General features: G+C 51.4%; 1 protein-coding gene across 1 annotated transcript; it reads right to left on the bottom strand.

Moving 5' to 3' along the window:
- Positions 1 to 4,120: 4,120 nt before the first annotated feature.
- Positions 4,121 to 12,992, bottom strand: LSMEM1 (leucine rich single-pass membrane protein 1). The gene is made up of 4 exons (XM_016198338.2): positions 12,905 to 12,992; positions 8,010 to 8,141; positions 6,109 to 6,237; positions 4,121 to 4,251 (listed from the first exon to the last, which is right to left on the bottom strand). The coding sequence occupies exons 1-4, from the start codon at positions 12,990 to 12,992 to the stop codon at positions 4,121 to 4,123; spliced, it is 480 nt and encodes a 159-aa protein (XP_016053824.1).
- Between the last annotated feature and the right edge of the window lie 346 nt (positions 12,993 to 13,338).

Below are 13,338 nucleotides of genomic sequence, written 5' to 3'. Positions count from 1 at the left end.
CAGCTGTCCTATGTCTGATGCAACTGTTCCCTCTCCCTCAGGTATCACGCAATGAATTTTCACTCTCCCTTCTTTCTTCCTTTCGAGCTGACCTCCTTCCCCTGAAGTCACCGACTGCCACCAGGTGTCCCTCGTCTCCTATAAGTGAGCAGACTCAGCTCTCATGGCAACGGGAGGCAAGGAGGCAGGGGGAAACGCCTCCTGACTTACTCAATCACGGTCGCATCACTGAGCCGTGGACTCCACCCCGAGGATGCCCAGAGGAGAAGATCAAAGTGTACAACCCACGGATGCCACTGCAAGGCAGCCCCCGAGGGGCTCAGATGAAGTTTCAGGCCCAAATAGATCAGGGAACCCTTAGGGAAGATTCCTTCGTGACGTCTACAAGTCACGCGGAAGGAGCCCGGGTTTCCCACCACGTGTACTGAATGAAGGTCTGAAAACAGGTGCTAGGTTGCACCTCCGGGCGCCTAATGTCTTTTCCATTGTTTCTTCCGAGCCCATAAGAAACCGATTCTGAGCACCCCTCAGTGAACTTACAGTAATTCAGACGTCGATGCCAACTCATCAATATTAAAGACGTTTGCTAGGCTGGGGGCGGGGGAGAGGCAGAGTAGAATTCTTATTTAACCTGTTTATGGTAATATTCACAGTCATTTTAGGGCCTGGAGAGTTAGGCATTTTTAGCGCTTGGGAAGCCATAATTAAATTATTAGCTGTTTTCCTGTTGTTGGGCGGCCACATTGTTCATCACTCAGTAAGTGCTCCGTGGCAGGACTCTCCACGCTCAGGAAGGACATTCCTGAGGGAATGACTGGCTACGAGCCATTTCTTTGAGGACTCAGGCTCGAATAATGAGTCCTGTTTCAACATTTAAATGGCAGCAGAGAGGCCTTCCGGTGAGGCTTCGGGCGGAGGTAAACACAGCACTCACACCCTCCCACAACCACGTCAAAATTACACCTAAACATACTACAACCATCGTTCAGAACCGCCCGAAACTGAGCCGAATGGGAATCCTACCACCAGGGGATTAAAGAAGAAGCCACACTGAGGGGCAGAGAGGCAACGGGCTGGTCCCACACCCACATGTGGCAGATAAAAATCGGGAAGGTTATCTTGGCTATGGAGGTTCCCCTGAGGAGCGAGGGGTCCCAGCCCCACACCAGCACCCCCAGACCAGGGTTCCAGCGCCAAGAAGAGAAGTCCCCATAACTTCTGGCTGTAAAAACCAGGGGGATTTGGCTGAGTGAGAGGGAGGGATGCTGGAGTCCCAGGTGTTCCTCTTTTTTTTTTTTTTTATTCCTGTTCTTAATCCGGCATTTACCCACTCATCTTAGCACCCAGATTTTTTTTTTTTTTTGAAATTTATCTTTATTGATTTCAGAGAGAGGAAAGGAGAGGGAGAGAGAGATAGAAACATCAATGATGAGAGAGTCATTGATCGGCTGCAGCCCGCAACCCGGGCATGTGCCCTGACCAGGAATCGAACCTTGATCGCCTGGATCCTGGGTCGACGCTTAACCGCTGAGCCACGCCCGGCCGGGCCCAGGTGTTCCTCTTGAAGGGCCCTCGCAGGGTCTTACTTGGACTCACGCCCTCTGGCTCCAGCGGGGGCCGCAGCTCAAAAAGCACCAGGGACGCGTGGGGAGGAACTGAATGGGTTAAACGCACCAATCAAAAGACACGCGGTGGCTGAATGGACAACAGAACAGGACCCTTCCCTATGCTGCCTGCGAGAGGCTGACTTCGGATGGAAAGACACACACGGGCTGAAAGTAAAGGGATGGAAGATGTGTTTCATAAAAAATCAAAACGAAAAAGTAGCAATACTTATAGAAGACAAAGTCGACTTTAAAACAAAGGCTACAGCCTGGCCGTAGTGGCTCAGCGGTTGAGCATCGACCTAGGATCCAGGAGATCGGGGTTCGATTCCTGGTCAGGGCACAGGCCTGGGTGCGGGCTCGATCCCCAGTAGGGGGCATGCAGGAGGCAGCCGATCGATGACTCATCATTGATTTTCTATCTCTCTCCCTCTCCCTTCCTTTCTCTGAAATCAATTAAGATATTTAAACACACACACAAAGGCTACAAGAGACAAAGGAGGACCCAGCAACCCCACTTCTGGGTATTTATCTTAAGAAACCCAAAACACTAAATCAAAAAGACACGGGCACCCCTGTGCTCACTGCAGCATCATTTACACCAGCTGAGACACGGAGGCAACCTCAGTGTCCATCGCCGTGGATGAAGCAGTGGCGCGTATATACGATGGACTAAGACTCGGCCATGAAGAAAGAATGGATCTTGCCACCTGCAACCACATGGATGGACCTGGAGGGTATTGTGCTGAGCGAAGTCAGACAGAGAAAGACAAATACCAGATGACTTCACTTATATGTGGAATCTAAAAAACAATCAATGAACAAGCAGAACAGAAACAGACTCATAGATGCGGAGAACATTTTGACAGTTGCCAGGTGGGAGGGTGTTGGGGGGCTGGGTGAAAAAGGGGAAGTGATTAAGAAGCACAAATTGGCAGTTACAGAACAGTCCTGGGGATGTAAAGTACAGCCGGGGGAATATAGTCAGTAATATTCTAGTAACTATGGTGTCAGATGGGTCCTAGGTTTATCGGCGTGATCACTTCATAAGTTATATAAATGTCTAGCCACTGGGTTGTACACCTGGAACTGATATAATATTGTACATCAACTGTAATTGAAACAATAAATAAAAATAAATGTTAAAAAATAAATGGCTTATTTATTTCTTAGCTCTCAAGGTTAAGAAAAAGTGTGTGCAGGACAAATGTTTTGAGTGAGTGTGAAAATGGATAAGAAAACACCTGTGTTCATTTCATTAACTATTTAGTGTTGTTATAAAATGTGTGTTTGTGCCCAGCCGGCATGGCTCGGTGGTTGAACATCGACCTGGGATCCAGGAGATCCGGCTTGATTCCCGGTCAGGGCACAGGCCCGGGTTTCGGGCTCGATCCCCAGTTGGGGGCATGCAGGAGGCAGCCGATCAATGACTCTCTCATCACTGATGTTTCTCTCTCTCCCTCTCCTTTCCTCTCTCCGAAATCAATAAAGATATATATATTTTTTAAATGTGTGTTTGTGCGTATGTGTTTAATTGTAAGGTAAGCCCAAATGTCCTGGATCAACCCAAAATGATGAAATCTTCACAGATTCTTCCATAGACGAGCACAACGTTTATATTAAAGATTGTCTAGGACTCGTGTGCTGCGTAAGCTCATGTCTGTCACACCCTGTCTTATAAGCCGTGTGCCTCACCTCTTGTGCTAACACAGGGCAGGTGCCAAATATCCCGGATGTACCTTTTCCTGCTGTAGCTGAGTAAAGGCCACAGACGGACCAGATTTCTTCCAAATCAACCAGCAGGGTACTGAGGACTTTTTTTTCCGTGAGAAACAAAGTCAACAAAGGCCCTGCATTTGTATGTAAGGATCCACCTCCTTTGCCCCCACTTGAGTGTAAGTGTCTCCACAGCCGGCCGTCTGCAGACAGAGCTCACTAAGCACTGTTCGAATAAACGGCCTCTCTCGTGACCCGGCCCCTCCTTACACACCCAGCGACTAGCAAATGCCAGGAGGCAACCGGCTCGGCAGCCCACCCATCCCCCTCCCTGGGGAAAGGAGTCCAAGTTTAACCCCCTGGGCAGAATATCTTTTATTAAAAAGATGATCGATCACCTGGTTCCCTTGGACACAAACGCTGTCGCTCACTGTGGGAGTTTACAAAGGTGGGGGTGGCCCCGGGAACCACGCCGGGACAGCGACCTTGTTTTGTAGACAAAGCACCCTGGAGGGGAGTGTGCGCATAGGGCCGGAGCCTCTTGCTTCTTGTTGGGTGTCTTTCACTCCAGCCACCCCCCTACCCCCATTCAAGTAGAAGGACTGGCCATGAAACGAGGGCCAGTGGCCTCTGTCCCCCACCCCCTGGCCTCCGCAGTGTTCCCATCCCAGTGGCAGGGCTGTGACCCCAGGGCGGGCTCACTGTCGGGACAATGGGCTGCCTGCCGAATGGGAAACGCTGGGCTGGGCTCCTGGCCCCCCGACGCCCAGCAAAGCGGGGGCCCTTGGAATAGCGCCGCCCTAGTTCTGTTCCGACTCCAGCTGGTTGAGTCGCTTCACGATCATGCTGTTGAGTTTCTTGAGGTCGTCTATGTCCTTCCCTTCAGCCGCCAGTCTTCTCGACACGTTGTCCATCTTGTTTCCAGTCTGAACTTGAAAACGGAAAACAGGACGTTACCTTGGTGTCCAGTGTGTCCCGTGGTGGCTCGTCCGGGCCCCACGATGGTGCTCGGCTGAGCCCTGGACAGCCAGCAGCTCCGCTGCCCAGAGGCGGGAGAGACCTGTCCAGGCTGAGGTTACCTATCAGGTGACTATGACTGAGGTTACCTATCAGGTGACTTATTTTTCCAGACTCCTGGTGCCAGCCTGCTCGACCTGGGGCAGTGGAGTGTGTCCGGAGCCAGTCAGGCCCGGGTTGGAAGCCCAGTTCTGCTGGGAGTGCGTGGAGAGCCGAGCTCTCTGAACCATGGGCTTTCATCAGTGAAACTGAGATACTAGGCTCAACCTTGAGGGGCAGAGCACGATTTAAGTTAACGGATTTATGTGTCTGGCACAGAGTCATTGTCCATTAAAAAGACACCTCTTTATTCAAGTCTTCTTTCTGTTTCATTTTTTTTAAAATATGTTTTTATTGATTTCAGAGAGAGGAAGGGAGAGAGAGAAACATCAATGGTGAGAGAGTCACTGACCGGCTGCCTCCTGCACGCCCCCCACCGGGGATCGAGCCCGCAACCCGGGCATGTGCCCTGACCGGGAATCGAACCTCGATCTCCTGGATCCTAGGTCAATGCTCAACCGCTGAGCCACGCCCGGCCAGGCTTCTTTCTTTTCCTTAATACGACTTTGCCGTCAATAGACAACGCTAGACGCGAATATAAAATAAACCCTCTTCCTACGAGAGCAGCATCACAATGGTACTAAAATGGGAGGCTTCTGACGCTTTTGAGCCCCGAGCCAGCGCTTGTGAGCCGTGTGACCTCGGGCAGGTCCGTTCATCTCTCTCGGCCTGAGTCCAGCATCAGGCAGACGGACATCAAGTGTTCAGCAGGTGCCTGGGAGACAGCGAGCACCCCACATGCAGCATCTTTTTATTATCATGGTCCTTCATCTCACCACTTATCACCCCACAGGGAAAGGCATCCCTTTGGGCTGCTCCCATGCCAGCAGGCACACCTGAAATTTCCCAGCAGTTTAACTAGTCACTACCCCCGCCCGGCAGGCACGCAGGACCATGTCTGAAGCATCTGTTTGTGCTGGGGTGACATTTCAGAGGACTGATGCACATGAAGGAGTTGGAAACCGAGTGGGACTCCATGCTATAGGCCCAAATGAATGGAGAAATCTATGCACTGGGCCGGCTAGTGTGGTTCAGTGGTTGAGTGTCACCCTATGAACCAGGAGGTCATGGTTCAATTCCCGGTCAAGGCGCATGACCAGGTTTGGGGCTCGATTCCCAGCAGGGGGCTTGCAGGAGGCAGCCAATCAATGACTCTCATCATTGATGTGTTTATCTCTCCCTCTCCCTTCCTCTCTCTGAAATCATTAAAAAACATTTCTTTAAAAATCTATGCAATGGGTTAAGAAAACCTAGAATGGCCCTAGCCAGTTTGGTTCCGTGGTTAAAGCGTCGGCCCGCGGACTGAAGGGTCCTGGGTTCAATTCCGACCAAGGCACGTACCTCAGTTGCAGGCTCGATCCCTGGCTCCGGTCGGGGCTGGTGCAGGAGGCAACCAATTGATGTGTCTCTCTCACACCGATGTCTCTCTCTCTCTCTGTCTCTCCCCCCTCTTCCACACTCTCTGAAAAATATCCTCAAGTGAGGATTAAATAAAAAAAAATTAAAATAAGAAAAGAAAGCCTAGAATGAACTAGAATAAACTCCTACCACTTGACCGCTGGGGGCTCCCCGAGAGAAACTCGAGTGCTGCGGAAACGTGTGGCCTGCGGGCTCACCCGAACCGCCAGCTGCGAAGGAAGCGGCACAGGCAAGGACAGCTCGCGGTACTTACTCACGAGAAATATCACCAAGGAGACCAGCGCCAGGCTGAGGACCAGCACGACCAGCAGCCCCAGGAGGAGCAGACCCGAGCTTCCGCTTCCCGCGCCCGCGCCGGCATCCGCGGCTTTCTCCTCTAGGGCTGGCCCAAAACAGACAACAGGGACCTTCACCAAGGCTCCCCCCACACAGGTCAGCAGGGCTGGACCGTCCCTAGGGAGGGATGAGGGACTGATGCCCAAGGAAGACTCTGGGGATCCTTTACTCCTACTTGATATTCAGAGATAAGCAGGGCCCAGCTGGCTCCTCACCCCACCTTGGAAAGTTCTTTGAAGATCCTGTTGACGCTGAAGTAGCAGAACACGGATTTTTCTTTGGTGGAGGGAGGGGTCAAGAGGTTAAGGGTTCAGAGCGAAGACTCTGTTGCCCTTTTCCCAGAGGGACCTCAGAGTGAAAACAGCTGGGCCTGGGTCACCTGTGGGGGTCGAAAGCCTGGACACGCTGGGGCATCTCCCAGGAACCTCGTTCACGACAGAAAAAAATCAGTGAATCCTGTACCCGTATTAACCAAAAATGGTTGTGGCCCTGTTGGCGTGGCTCAGCGGTTGAGCATCGACCTGGGGCCCGGGAGATTGGGGTTCGGTTCCCGGTCAGGGCACATGCCCGGGTTGCGGGATCCATCTCCAGTCAGGGCCGTGCAGGAGGCAGCCAGTCAGTGTGACTCTCTCATCACTGATGTTTCCATCTCTCTCTCCCTCTCCCGTCCTCTCTCTGAAATCAATAAAAACATTTACAAAATAATAATAATAATAAATAGGAAAGAAAAAGATTTTTAAAAAAATGGCCCCGGTGTATTTTGGTTCTTAAATTGGTTTTCAGGACGGACGTGCTCTGGAGACAAGGCCCTGGCCAGTGCCCTGCCCTTGAGCAGAGGGTGCAGGATGCTTATAAAACAGCCTGGCTCACCCAGACCACGGACCCTCATCATTCTGGGGGCTGCCTGATGACACCCAAATTAAACAACGTGAAACACAGAAACCTGGGCAGTGGAGAGCCTTCGACCCTTTCCTGCTTTGCTTCGGTCCCACACGCTCTGCTGCTTGATTATAGACGGACGGGGGCTCATGTCCCATGCGTCCTACGTCACCCCCTCAACAGCTTCCTCATCAAAGCAGCAACATATGCAGGCACCCAAACACCTACTTCTATTGAGACCGACTGCAATTAAAACAGGTGGAAACCCTGAACACTTTGAAGAGAAAAGCAAGATTTAGAAGGATGCAGATCGGGACAGTGTGAGGTTAGTGTGCACATGAAACAACCCCCGGGGTTGAACGCGGGCGGTTCGGCTGGGAAAGGCGGGGCTCAGCGTGCTCTGCTGGGATCGGTCACAATGCGCAGGAGACGAGGCGCACGTTTAGTCTTTAGCAGGTTTTTTGTTCTGCTTTCTCCCTGCCCCCCTTAGCCCTTTAATTGGGGCAATCTGTCTTTTGTAAGCAGAGAGTAAAGTTGACTTTTTTGCCCAACAAAATTTTTTTTAAAAAACAACAACAACAAAAACTAGATAAACATGTGGAACATTTTCTCAGCACTTCACTGTGAAGTGAGACGTCTCTAGGACACGGGGCACCCCAGTGACCTGCCCGTGGCCAGGACAAGCGCAACAAACAGCCTGTGGGAGACCCACTCCCAGCCCACCCCTTCCAGGGAAAGAAACCCTTAGGAGCCCAGAAAGCCCACCCCCTGCGGGCTATTCAGGGAACAAAAGCAAATATGGCCTAAGGATCAGCCGCATTTCTCATGCAAGCCGCTTCCAAGGCCCCCTGCTCTCCCCACACCCACAGTCCAGGGGAGCATCTGCCGGCTTTAGGGGGCCTAGGAGCTGGGAGGGCCAGGGGCTCGGAGGGCACGTACGGAGCAGGTGCTGGGATCCCGAGGGGCAGAAGTTGAGTCTGTGCAGGTCGTTTATGGAATCCACCACATAAAGCTTCCTGTCTTCGGGGATGGTGGGGACGCCGGAGTCCAGGGAGGAGCGGCGCATCGCCCCTGGAAGAAAGTACCACATCAGACGCGAGGTGGCCCTGTGGTGGGGGGGCACATCACAAGAATGACAGCCCAGGGGCAGCTGGACAAGCCTGTCAGAACCTCCCCCACACGTGATATTTCCAATGGAAGGCCCTGAAAAACTTTGCTTGTCCAGAAGAAAATATTTCCCATGGGGACAACTTTGTTCCTATTTTTTTTTAAATATGTTTATATTGATTTTAGAGAGAGAGGAAGGGAGAGGGAGAGAGAGAAACATGGATGAGAGAAAGAAACACTGACCCGCTGTCTCCTGCTCGCCCCCTACTGGGGATCAAGCCCGCAACCCAGGCACCTGCCCTGACCGGGAATCAAACCAGTGACCTGTGGTGCAGGGACCATGCTCAGCCTCCGAGCCACAGCGGCCAGGCTGCACCTATCCTTTTTCCCTTGCCTGCCAGGAGGCTCAGTTCAGCGTGAGGCCCCATTTGAAGAGCTGTGCAGCGCCTCGGCTGCCCCCCTTGTCCGCACACACTCTTTCCTCCTCGGATTTCTCCATTCCGCCTATATTTCCCCCGGGGCCCCCTTTTTATTTTGTAATTGATTTTAAAGTATTTCCCTTTTATCACGTAGTTCATAGTCTGGTGAAAGGACTCAAACTCTTTGGGCACAAAGACTATCTAAACACCTAGGAACATAAAATGAGGCTCCTCAGCCTATGGCTCTAAAGATTCTGAGGCGAGAAAATGTTACTGAGAATCCTTTCTTTCTTTCTTTCTTTCTTTCTTTCTTTCTTTCTTTCTTTCTTTCTTTCTTTCTTCCTTCCTTCCTTCCTTCCTTCCTTCCTTCCTTCCTTCCTTTCTTTCTTTCTTTCTTCCCTTCCTTCCTTCATTTTTATTGGTTTCAGAGAGGAAGGGAGAGAGAAATTTAAATTTTTTTTTTTTTTTTAATTTATTGATTTGAGAGACAGAGGAAGAGAGAGAGAAAATACATTGGTGTGTTGCTCTGCTCATTTATGCGTCATTGCCTGGTTCTCATATGCGCCCTGACCGGGGATTGAACCCACAACCATGGCGTGCCGGGGTGACGCGCCAACCCACTGAGCGACCCGGCCAGGGCAGTGCAAGCCATTCTAGTCGCATGAGGCTTTACTACGGGGCTGTCCCCCAAAACGGTATATGAGTCTCTACCTAAACTGTGCTCTTTAGCCACTGGAGGCTGGCTGTGGTCCTCAGGACAAAACTGGACAAGCTGAGAGGCTACGAAGAGGCACCTGCAGCTGCGGGACCTGGACTCCAGGACCTCTGCGGTGCCCTCCCCGAGTTTCCTCAGATCGAGGCCACAACACGATAAATCATTTTAAATTGAGGTTTACATTTCAGGCAATGCTCCCTAATGACAGCAGAGAGCCAAGCCCCACCCAAAAGCTTGAATGGTCCAAAATCTATTTTAAGATTCTCCGTAGCAGACGGAGACCTTGTGGCCTTTGAATTAATTATGTGAAAAGAAGACTCCGGGAAGATAGACTGCAATTACCTTCAGAGCCTTCCTTCCACGGCCCTTTTCCTAGAAAGGGTCCAAAAACGGCGCGGGATTTTTCTTGATCTGGAGAGAATTTGAGGCGCCCTCTAGTCTATCTCAGTCCTTCCCGCAAATGGGGAAAGTGACCTCGAGCTGGGGGCAGAGCTGGAATCGGCCTCGAGATCCAGAGTTCGTGCGTCCCCCCGGGTTACTGTCCTTCAAGCCCCTCCCCGGTCCTTGTCCCACTCGGCTCAGACCTCGCCTCCTCCGAGAGTCACCCTGTCTTTCCTTTGCGCACCGGCTGGATCTTGTACATTCTTCCATCAACACGTGCAGAATATTTTATAGCATTTATCCTCTTGCACCTTTGACTTCCCTATTTGGCTGAGCCCCCCCCCTCCCCAAGGGTTGGCACCAATCTGTTTTCACAAGCCTCGTGCCAGGTTCAGAAGCCAGGGACTTCTGTTAAGTTGGGACACCTACAGTGTTTTACTTAGGATCTTCATCTCGCCAGTTTTCAAAGAATTTGAGGCAGTTCATAATAAGCACATGAACAGAAATAAAACTGAGGTTGACAATTCCCACGTGACATCTGTCTGGAGGCCAGGAGAGTCAAGAACCTTGTGCCACCCGATTGTGGCCACACCTTTATTCCCTGTTCCCATTTCTTAAAATTTCCTGTAATACCCAGCTACAGAGGGAAGAGAAATAGAGTTAGGAGAAACCAAATTCAGAGAAGAAAAACAGATGCGAACACCTAGAGAAGGTCTGAAAAACATACCAGCCGTTTTACTGAGCAGCTTAAACTCACTCTGGAACAGCGAAACTCAGCAATGTCTGGATAATACCTAACCCTACTGGTATTTGTAAAAACGCATGTTCCCAAAACCCTCACCCAAAAGTACAGCATGTTTGAAAAAGCACAGGTCAATTAAATTTTTTTTCAAAGTCAAAAACTCAAAAGGGTGTTGCAGTTACGCTGAAATTTTAATGACCAAGGACACGTAATTCCCTGACTGTTTTAGTTATGATGCTACTGAAGCTCTTTAGATACTGACATCACTGGTTCCAACTATAACTATCCCTCGTGGGCATTCCCAAGGGAAAGACTGGAAGTCACACACACACACACACACACACACACAGTAGCATCCCATAGAACACAGGGGCCTTAGAGATCCCTCAATGGTCACCCTTCTACAGATGAAACCAAAGTCCTGGCCGATGTCATGGCCACAGATTTCTAAACTATTCTAGAAATGTTTTCTAGTTTACCATCTCTTTTCATTTTATTTTTAAAAGGTTTTTTAAAATATGTTTTTATTGATTTTAGAGAGAGGAAGGGAGAGGGAGAGAGAGAGAGAGAAACATCAATGATGAGAGTCATTGATCGGCTGCCTCCTGCACCCCCCTGCTGGGGATCGAGCCTGCAACCAGGGCATGTGCCCTGACCGGGAATCGAACCCTGACCTCCTGGTTCATGGGTCAATCCTCAACCAACTGAGACACGTCGACTGGGCTCTTTTTACTTTATTACCCCGAATGCTAACATGTGATGAGGGGGAGAGTCTGTGAGTCACATCCTGGGATCATCGCCCCAGCACGGCTGCTATTTCAGGCGTGCGGACGGAGGCACAGTTCATTTTTGGATCTGCCTTCATTCCCATCCTTGAGCCCAGCTCCCCCTCTAGGAATGTAATTCCCGTGCTTCAGTCTCACGCTGAGGCTTAATCAATGTCTACAAAGTGGAGGACTCACTAGAAAGTCGTAACCACAAAAACCTACGGAAGAGCAGAACAGCTAATAAAATCTCCACATCACTGGCCTCGCTACCGACTCAAAAGGTGACTCAACACCAAGCCCCAAGCGCTGAGACCACAGCGCAGAGCGAGCTCTGAAGTGCCCGGAAAGGAAGTGTCCGGATGCTATTTAGACGTGGTTTTGAATTAACTGCATCGTGCAAATGAAAAATAAAGAACAGGTAGAGAAAACTGAGTTGGGTGTGTGCGGCCGCCAAGATCCTGCAAACGAGTCCACCAGTAAATGGATACAGGGTCACATGGCCCTAACGCCAGGCCCGCAGCTGTCTGACACCCAGCTCCTGCTATCTTTGGCATCTCCCTACGAGGGCATGTGGGAACAGCAAGGCTGGAGAAGCCAGATACTAAATTCTGCCTCCAGCTAACTCTACCTCCTTCCCAACTCCTGCATGCAAACTCGTTCATTAAGATTGACCAAAGCAGCTTTTTTTTTCTTTTAAATCCTCACCTGATATTTTTTCCATTACTTTTCAGACCCAGTGGAAGGGAGAGAGAGACAGAGAGAGACGTCGACTGGCTGCCTCCTACACTCATCCCGACCCGGGCCGGGGAACGAGCCTGTAGCCGAGGTCCGTGCCCTTGGCCGGAATCGAACCTGGGACCTTTCAGTTGGTTGGCCGACGCTCTAACCGCTGAGCCAAACCGGCCAGGGCAAAGCAGCCTCCTTTTAATGAAACGCTTTCCAATACTTTGAGCTCAGACGCCTAAGTAGTTTCATTTTCCTCTGGTTTAGGTCCGTGCTCACAGCTCACTCTTTTTGTTGTGTAGGAATTCTTGGGCTACCTACAAATAAATATTCTGACAAATAAAGATAGTTGTCAACAAAAAAGGGCTTTGCTCTTCATTTTTTCCCACCGGTCCTTGGCATCAAGGCCCAGAAATAATGCTCACTGTTTGCCACGGTACCAGGAGTCACACCTGGGCCTCCCACAGAGCGAACAGCAAGCTTAGGGAGTGGGTCGCGGCAATGCGTCCCTTAGTCCACTGAGTCTGTGCCCCGTCACACTCAGGAGGTACTCTTTCAAACCGAGTCTAAATCATTTCCATCAAAAGCTAAAAAAAGCACAGAGCACATGCAGCAAAAAGCATGGCAGCCTCGAGAATCGTAATTCAGTCTTGGGAGCCTAACAGCATGCACGTTACTTACAAAAAAAGTGAGCTCTGGCTGCTACGTCACCAGGACAGAAAAACCCAAACTATCCAGAAGCAACCACAGCAAGAAATCCGAGCGCTTCCTCTCCTCCCGCTCACGACGCTGCTCCCGAGGCCCTTGAACCCCCCAAACGGCCGTCTGAATCCAGCGGAGACTCAGCCGAGCAGCGAGATGCCAGGTCCTGACTTTCCCCCATGGCCGCTAAGGCTTTTTTTTAGTAACTGTGTCACTGACACCATGCCTGAGACTGAACCGGCCTGCCTGGGCCTGAGCGGGCGCTGACGGGCTCTTACTGAAGCTCGTGTCCTTGTCTGGCCGCTGTGACCGTGGAGGCCGCCCGGGGTCCAGCAGGGCCGCCGATGTGTTCCCCGAGATGAACATCCCCAGCAGGCTGCCGCCGCCACTGTGACACCAGCTCGCGCAGGCCTCCGGGACAACAGGGACTGCAGCAAACCCGGGCAGGGCAAGGTCGTGACATTGTGGCCAGGACGACGGCAGGTCAGAGGACTCCTGGCCGCTGCTAGCTGCGGAAACAAGGGCGACGGGAGGCTGTGTGGCCGCAGACCCACGGAGGGGGTGGAAGCACTTGGTCCCACCAGCTTCCTCTGCAGAGGCTGGGCTCTGAGTTCTGCGCCCGCAGGGTCCTTTCTCAGGACCCCCAGCCGCCCGGGGGCTCCCTCCCGCACAAGCCAAGCGGCTCTGCCCCCTGGTGGACGTGGGAGCCACC

The sequence above is a fragment of the Miniopterus natalensis genome, chromosome 10 (genome assembly GCF_054644295.1).
Source record: "Miniopterus natalensis isolate mMinNat1 chromosome 10, mMinNat1.hap1, whole genome shotgun sequence".
Lineage (NCBI taxonomy): Eukaryota > Metazoa > Chordata > Mammalia > Chiroptera > Miniopteridae > Miniopterus > Miniopterus natalensis.
Note: the sequence above shows the minus strand (reverse complement) of the source record. Positions and strands in the feature narration are given on the sequence as shown.